The sequence below is a fragment of the Mizuhopecten yessoensis genome, unplaced genomic scaffold (assembly GCF_002113885.1).
Source record: "Mizuhopecten yessoensis strain PY_sf001 unplaced genomic scaffold, ASM211388v2 scaffold4505, whole genome shotgun sequence".
NCBI classification, from domain to species: Eukaryota; Metazoa; Mollusca; class Bivalvia; order Pectinida; family Pectinidae; genus Mizuhopecten; species Mizuhopecten yessoensis.
Window position 1 is genome coordinate 391,480 of NW_018405580.1, and position 9,039 is coordinate 400,518.

At 36.8% G+C, this 9,039-nt stretch overlaps 1 protein-coding gene across 1 annotated transcript; it reads right to left on the reverse strand.

Moving 5' to 3' along the window:
* Positions 1-4,706: 4,706 nt before the first annotated feature.
* On the reverse strand, positions 4,707-8,808 carry LOC110449124 (sushi, von Willebrand factor type A, EGF and pentraxin domain-containing protein 1-like). Its single transcript, XM_021495762.1, has 7 exons — positions 8,795-8,808; positions 8,372-8,714; positions 7,718-7,894; positions 7,445-7,558; positions 6,893-7,138; positions 6,425-6,625; positions 4,707-5,948 (listed from the first exon to the last, which is right to left on the reverse strand). The coding sequence occupies exons 2-7, from the start codon at positions 8,712-8,714 to the stop codon at positions 5,776-5,778; spliced, it is 1,254 nt and encodes a 417-aa protein (XP_021351437.1). The 5' UTR covers positions 8,795-8,808; the 3' UTR covers positions 4,707-5,775.
* Positions 8,809-9,039: the final 231 nt, after the last annotated feature.

Genomic DNA, 9,039 nt, shown 5'->3' on the forward strand with positions numbered 1-9,039 from the left:
ACCGTATAGATATGTAGTTTGTGTAGGTACAGACCGTGTAGATATGGAGTTTGTGTAGGTACAGACCGTGTAGATATGTGGTTTGTGTAGATAAAGACCGTAAAGATATGTAGATTGTGTAGGTACAGACCGTGTATATATGTAGTTTGTGTAGATACAGACCGTATAGATATGTAGTTTGTGTAGGTACAAACCTTATAGATATGTAGTTTGTGTAGGTACAGACCGTGTAAATATGGAGTTTGTGTAAGTACAGACCGTGTAGATATGTAGTTTGTGTGATACAGACCGTATAGATATGTAGTTTGTGTAGATGCAGACCGTGTAGATATGTAGTTTGTGTAGTTACAGGCCGTGTAGATATGTAGATTGTGTAGATACAGACCGTATAGATATGTAGTTTGTGTAGATGCAGACCGTGTAGATATGTAGTTTGTGTAGATACAGACCGTATAGGTATGTAGTTTGTGTAGGTACAAACCTTATAGATATGTAGGTTGTGTAGGTACAGACCGTGTAGATATGTAGTTTGTGTAGGTATAGACCGTGTAGATATGTAAATTGTGTCGGTACAGACCGTGTAGATATGTAGTTTGTGTAGTTACAGACCGTTTAGATATCTAGATTGTGTAGATACAGACCGTGTAGATATGTAGATTGTGTAGGTACAGACCGTGTAGATATGTAGTTTGTGTAGATACAGACCGTATAGATATGTAGTTTGTGTAGGTACAGACCGTGTAGATATGTAGATTGTGTAGATACAGACCGTATAGATATGTAGTTTGTGTAGGAACAGACCGTATAGATATGTAGTTTGTGTAGGTACAAACCGTGTAAATATGTAGTTTGTGTAGGTACAGACCGTGTAGATATGCAGTTTGTGTAAGTACAGACCGTATAGATATGTTGTTTGTGTAGGTACAGACCGTGTAGATATTCAGTTTGTGTAAGTACAGACCGTATAGATATGTAGATTGTGTAGATGCAGACCGTGTAGATATGTAGTGTGTGTAGGTACAGACCGTGTAGATATGTAGTTTGTTCAGGTACAGTTCTTGTAGATATGTAGTTTGTGTGATACAGACCGTGTAGATATGTAGTTTGTGTAGGAACAGACCGTATAGATATGTAGTTTGTGCAGGTACAAACCGTGTAAATATGTAGTTTGTGTGGGTACAGACCGTGTAGATATGCAGTTTGTGTAAGTACAGACCGTATAGATAGGTTGTTTGTGTAGGTACAGACCGTGTAGATATGTAGTTTGTGTAGATGCAGACCGTGTAGATATGTAGTTTGTGTAGGTACAGACCGTATAGATATGTAGTTTGTGTAGATACAGATCGTATAGATATGTAGTTTGTGTAGGTACAAACCGTGTAGATATGTAGTTTGTGTAGAAACAGACCGTGTAGATATGTGTTTTGTGTAGGTACAGACCGTGTAGATATGTAGTTTATGTAGGTACAAACCGTGTAGATATGTAGTTTGTGTAGATACAGACCGTATAGATATGTAGTTTGTGTAGTAACACACCGTATAGATATGTAGTTTGTGTAGGTACAGACCGTGTAGATATGTAGTTTGTGTAGGTACAAACCGTGTATATATGCAGTTTGTGTAGATACAGACCGTGTAGATATGCTGTTTGTGTGGGTACAGACCGTATAGATATGTAGTTTGTGTAGATACAGACCGTGTAGATATGTGTTTTGTGTAGGTACAGACCGTAGAGATATGTAGTTTGTGTAGTAACACACCGTATAGATATGTAGTTTGTGTAGTAACACACCGTATAGATATGTAGTTTTTGTAGATACAGATCGTATAGATATGTAGTTTGTGTAGATGCAGACCGTGTAGATATGGAGTTTGTGTAGGTACAGACCGTGTAGATATGTAGTTTGTGTAGGTACAGACCGTGTAGATCATGTAGTTTGTTTAGAAACAGACCGTGTAGATATGTAGTTTGTGTAGGTACAAACCGTGTATATATGTCGTTTGTGTAGGTACAGACCGTTTAGATATGTAGTTTGTGTAGAAACAGACCGTGTAGATATGTAGTTTGTGTAGGTACAGACCGTATAGATATGTAGTTTGTGTAGGTACAGACCGTATAGATATATGTAGTTTGTGTAGGAACAGACCGTATTGATATGTAGTTTGTGTAGGTACAGACCGTGTAGATATGTAGTTTGTGTAGGTACAGACCGTGTAGATATGTAGTTTGTGTGATACAGACCGTATAGATATGTAGTTTGTGTAGGTACAGACCGTAGAGATATGTAGTTTGTGTAGGTATAGACCGTGTAGATATGTAGATTGTGTAGATACAGACCGTATAGATATGTAGTTTGTGTAGGTACAGACCGTGTAGATATGTAGTTTGTGTAGGAACAGACCGTATAGATACGTAGTTTGTGTAGGTACAGACCGTATAGAACTTGTTGTAAGATCCGGACCGCGTAGAAATGTAGTAAGACATCATAATATTTCTGATACATATCCTTTCCATGATATGATTAAAAGTCTTCTTTATATTCGTTTGCTGCGGTTATTGTTAATATATATTGATCAAAAACATGTATTTGTGTGTTAAAATATAGGTTAATTAACCTTGCGTTACAGTCACCTGACACTTATTCCCAGAGATACATGTAACTGACTGTGGTTGAAAACCTTTTGTCGATTTAATGGTTTCATGTAACAGCTTATTTGTGCAATCTTTTGTGAACTTAAAAGGTCTGATTAAATTATGATATGTCATGTACTGATTAATCATGCATGTACATTTCTATGATCGACTAAATACAGGTTGAAACGTAATCAAAGGATGACGTCCCACCGCTGGTGATTTCTGTTCACTGTTCCACAATACAGCCTAGGGTGGTCCTCCCACAAACTTACAAATGTTACGTTAATTTTCTTTGTTGCCAATATTTAAAAACCTTGGTATTTTTGCGTTCGTATTATGCTACCCGTGGGGTTTTTTCTGTATGATGTCCTACTCCATTGTAATAAAAGGACATCCAAAACCAGTTGTTGTTCGATGTGAATACGTAATACATCAGTGATCTACCCTACTCAGATCCCCCTTCTACAAGGTACATTGGTAAGCTTTGTGACTATAATAACTCCTGTCCACATTTTTCTGAGTAGCATTTTTTTTTTTCTTAATGCTTACACAGTGGATGAACATGTTATACGTTATTCATTGTACCACATGTAGTTAACTGATGATAATTCAATACAGTACATCTGAACAAATAATCGTCTTTCCAAAGCGTACTTTGGACTTACATATTGGGGTATTCACCTGTAAATTTCCACGTTCCCAAAGACTTCCTGTTTCCTTATAAGGAGTCGATTCTTTGAACAGTTCTGGTGTATGGATATCTTTAATAAGACTATTTGCTTATTTGAATAACAATAGATGGCGTCATATGTTTTNGGAGTCGATTCTTTGAACAGTTCTGGTGTATGGATATCTTTAATAAGACTATTTGCTTATTTGAATAACAATAGATGGCGTCATATGTTTTAAAGATATTTTCTCTAGCTATTAGACTACGACTGTTATTTATTTCAGATCACAGATGGTTTCTATTTTCTAATAAACATAGTTTTAGACGCCAACTTGAACGTGTTACATTTTTACCAGTGAAATATCGGAAATTATCAGTGTGATATAAACTTATATATTCACTTCGAATGTTACATATTCACTTGTGATGATATAAGATCCAGTATTGATTAAATACTCGCCATTAAAAATAGTATTTTGTATTTTGATTTTCTGTTCATTTGCAGATGAAGCGACGGTAGCATATGTGGTTGTTTTCGTACATCTTTGGTACAAACATCGGGTTATTAGCTGGACACCATTAATTATCCTCTATTTACCTCCATAATTGAAAAGGGGACTTTGTCACAAACTATCGTGTATATAGCATATATACATAAATCTATCTGCCTATCTACAGTTGGGCTGATGTTTCTTAGTTACTGTTAGTTTTATGGCGTCATCAACAATAATACAGTAAGCAATGCTAATGACGTTATGACATGACCAGATGAAGGTTGATCATATGGTTACCCTTTGGCTCATCTGGTAATTTTTTCCCTTTTACTTTTTTAAAAGTATTCCATTTACGTTTTGTATGGTATCCTTATAAAAGTACAAGCAATATATGTTATGTGACGTGAATATATAATGCATCATTAATCCCCCTACTCAAATTCTCCCTTCTCCTCCAATGTACTTTTAGTAAGCTCTGTGACTTTATTTACTCCCTTCAAATTATTATATGTTCCTACACGGTGGGTAAATATGCAATACAAATACACAGAAAAAAAGTCAATTCCAAAATCTAATAGTCATACAAGGAGTCATTTAACTGGTACCTTGTTATGTATTAGATTTCATCAATATGACTAGACTTGTTGGCACAACGCCATTTGGATTTCAGTACTGGAGTATTCATTGGAAATTCCTACGTACATGTAGCACTTACAATTTACGAGAATTCTTTGTTTCCTTATGTAGCATCGATTTTTTAATTTTTAATTTGTTTGTGCGAGTGTGTATTCTGTTTTATTTCAAAACGAATGACGCAAATGTTATATGCCTGAATAATTTCAAAATGTAACAAAATATTCTGTATATAACAGGTTATAACATGCATTGAAAGACAAAACAATCCGTATACTTGTATACATATTTACTTTTAACAAAGACGAAAAGTGACTGCTGGGCATGTCTTCTTTCTTTGGCGTCTTCAGGCCGGACTGGTGGTTATTAGCAAATGTAAGTTACATGACGTCATGAAAAGTTACGCTTTAAATAATCATAGTGACATAATCAATCAAAAATATGTGTGAAACCATTGACAACACAAGGGAAGAGTAAAAAAAAATGTACACTTAACACATCGTGAAAAGCTGCTCGGTTTAAGATGTTATCATTTGACCATTTTCATATCCTACTTCCATATCAACCCGAGACCTCCAAATAAAATAAAGGAGCTGGAGTCCCGAGGGCTGATAGCTGTCGAGGATGACACGGTAATAGGATGATATGAAAGTGATCAAATGTTAATCTTTCAATCATTAACTACACACCGTAAATGTTTTAGTACGTTATCGAAACTATTAAAAATAGCATTACAAACATGTAAAGGAAGTGATATATTGTCTGGAACGTGTTGAAACAAACTACAACAGGCGTTAAACTCTGTATAAAAATAGAAGCAAGATACATTTATATGTTCATGCATTTCCACCTTGACAAATGCAACATTGTTTACATATTAGACAAACGCACAAAATTTAAGAGCACTCATAAACTCCACAACCACACACTACAATAAGTCGACTCCAGTAAAAACATAATTTGAATCAATATTATACAGAAACTTTCTTAAATGGAACAAACACATCAAAGACATCACCTAAGATACAAACTCCCCACATAGGAGAGAAAATACATATGAAACTGTAGGCAGGCCAAAATTGGAATAATTCGCCTTTGCTACGTGCAATGTGGTATTTACTTAAGTATTCAGTATACCTAAGTAAATACAATAGTGCACGTATTACAAATTTGTATGCACATATTTCCAGATAAGAGCAGAAACAATTTTCATATTCTGCCATACTCGTGAAATACCAAATTCAAAAGTGTCCAATGTTCAAAAGTTTTTAGTCTTGCTCTGGTATCTAGCATGTCTATGAATCCGTGCTCACGGGTGCCAAAATACCATGACTATATGACACTTAACACATTACCATGACGTTGTTCGTGTTACACAAGTCGCTGTAGTCATTACAGACTTCATTAAAAGGGGACTTGTTTAGATTGGTGATAAAGGTACTCTTTGTAGACGTCAGGAACTCCGTGTCGGTACAGTTACTTACACTGGTTGCATTCGAATGTGTGAGCGCGTAAGCTGAAATACAAGGTAATACGGAGTAAGCTACATGCATACACATCACTTAAGGGACAAATAGAAAAGTACAATAAGTACTTCCTATATTCATTTTGAATGTGTCTCATTTTATCGCTCTCATTACGCGGTTTTCACTTTAAGGACGTGAAATTACTCTGATTTGACTTAGTTTTACATGAAAGATGATTTTGATGAAGCAGAATGCAAATGCCCTCCCGGAACATCTGGTCTTACTATCCCTGTTCGAATCTTTTACTAGTTTACAAAATTCCTGCTTTCATATAAAAGTAAGGAATGAGAATTTGAGTTGAATTCACTGTTCATCTTTATAAGCACATTTATAAACCTATACATTTACCACATACTGTGACATTGCTCACTTTTATGCCGAACTAACATGTAATTCGATAAAACGTCACAGTCAGTCATTTCGGAATCATAATACCGGGATACGAAATACTTAAAATATAACTTACATCTGCAGGTGAGAGAAGACCAGCTGCCAGGTGCCCAGGTACCTGACGCCCCACACACGTACCACTGGTCAGGGTTTACGGAGATGGGTAGAGAGTAGCCAATGTGACACACAACCCTACAGTACCGACCGAAATCTGTCCTCCAGCCGTTACAGACAACAACACCGTTCTCAGGCACAGGCATGTCCTCACATGGCGTCGCTACATTTGGAACAAGAAAAACGATCGGTAAAACCAGCTTGTATCAACCAGATCTAAATCATTTTATTTCCACGGCAAAACCAGAAGCTTTTTGAAGCACCAAAATCAATTGACAGAATTATTTTCATGAATATGACTGTTATTTTTTTTAAACATATGATTGTGCTCTTTGTTATCGTACACTGTAGCAGCTATTACGATAACAATATGATTTTCTTTCAATTGTTTGCAGGAGCTTGCAATCATGACATTAAGCACACTACTTACGCCTTATGTCAACTTGTATTGTACATTCTGCAGTCATCCCATTTGCTGCCTTAACTCCAGTGTACTGTATCACAAAATCTCCCCACGGAAAATCGTATTCTGGAGATGGATAATTTGTGGATCTGTGGATCTCATTGCCCATGGGATCGGAGAAGGTTGGTGCAGTCCAGTTGACAAAATGAAGCGGGGTAGTGGCATTGGCGCTGATGTCAAAATCACATCCTGTGATTACTGGAGGCTGTATATCTGAACATTTATACGTAATATATTTAAAAATGCAAATCTCTGAAATCCAGTTACAGTTGTTGCATATTATAAATATTTATAGACGTGATTGATTAATTAAGCAAATACGCATCACTTAAAAATACTTCTTACAGTCAATGTGAAACGCACCTTCATTTTGCGTGGACAATATATACCCATATATATGTACCTCCGTGTATTTGACTTTGAATCGGTTACCCAAACGCCTTTGTGTTGTAATCGTTATCCAGTGGTCTATTGATATATTGCCTGTTTCTGTGAGATACTAAAACTATCCAAACCTACCTTCAGCACAGGTTAAACCACTCCAGCCAGGTAGACAGTTACAGGTAAACATCTCTACACCATTAGTACACGTACCACCATTAGCGCACGGATTACTGGAGCACGTGTTGGAAACTGACAAATATACAGATTGACATTTAAATGTTGAAACATAACAATTGTCTTCAAAATTAATTCAGACCTTTCTATTTCTTTATTACACAATAACATATAATTTTATTTGTTACATTTGTAAATCTATTTATAATTATACGCATATATTGCTATACGTACATGCACATCTTGGCAATGTTCCACTCCATACCCCGGTCAGCTGACATGTCCTGGTCTGGGTACCGTCCACCAGGGTGTAATGTGTATTACATGAATATCCCACAGAGGCCCCGTACGTGTACAAACTTCCGGTCACCTGACCATTGTCGAGAGTCCCCGGGTGACCACAGTTGATTTCTTGATAATACATATTTGGCGTCGATAAAAGCTCAGAAGCATTTTCAGATATCTTACGCAATACCACAGGTGAATATACACCAGATAAATACATAACTGTAAGAGCAAATGATCTCGCATGGATGGTCAGTGGTATAAGAAAGTAGCTATAGATCCGTAATAGAAAATATATACATCGAAAAGCGTAACAATCACACAATAGCGATGACTGGCTTATATACAGGAATATCCGGAATAATTGTTCAAATGACATACATAAAATTTAGCGTGAATATTTTGAACAAACTAAGTACAGTTGTAACAAACTTAATCACAGTACTAGAAGCGATGTTCTCTATGGCTTGATAACAAAGTGACATATATTATTCGATCACTTAAGATAAAGAAAGTGATGACATAATAAGTCTGGCTTAGTTTTATTATTTCAGATATTTGCCGTATACTTTGTACATCGACAATCAGAGATGTCATACTTACGGTAGTTACAGCAATTCCCATAGAAACCCGCCACACAGTTACAGCGACTTCCGGTACTACTGCCGCCATTGTGGCATACCTCGTTACAACCAGAGTAGCTATAAGCAAGATCACTTGATGCACAGTCACTGAATTCAACACATCCAGTATTGAAGTATATATGCACCTGCCTCTCCCGTTGTCTCCGCCCAAAACATGAGCTATCGCAGTCAGACCATGCCATCCATGCGACCCAGGAACATTGGCAGTGTTCCCAAGTGGACGCGTATCCCCCAGATACAGCATGGTAAGGCAGCTGCCATTGTGTCAGTAGGACCAGGGATGTGGTGATTGACAACAGCATCTGTAACAATAAATAACACAATTATCACATACAGCCTCTAGACATTGCACAATCGGGCCTTAACGGTTGGTATCACGCACCTATTACTGTCTGGATGAACATAGAAATGTGAGAAGTGAAAATATAAAATAATTAGGTATATCATTGCGTCAGAAAACCTCGGACCTCAAACTCAGCTTGATACCAAAAGACCACAACAGGAACAGAGACGAGAATAGGTACTTAAAATGCGAAAGCGGTTAGCGCCGATGTGTTCATGGTCCCTTTGTTTTGCTGGATAATTAACCAGCGTGAAGTTGGTTACTTATTCAATATTGGGCTAGCC

What these genes read in the sequence shown, in the direction of transcription:
- LOC110449124 (XM_021495762.1), bottom strand. Translation starts at nt 8,714, where the DNA reads ATGCTGTTGTCAATCACCACATCCCTGGTCCTACTGACACAATGGCAG. An exon ending in TGGGAATTGCTGTAACTACC is followed by an intron (nt 7,895 to 8,371) that starts GTAAGTATGACA and finishes TGTATTATCAAG; the next exon opens with AAATCAACTGTGGTCACCCG. An exon ending in AATACAAGTTGACATAAGGC is followed by an intron (nt 6,626 to 6,892) that starts GTAAGTAGTGTG and finishes TTCCAAATGTAG; the next exon opens with CGACGCCATGTGAGGACATG.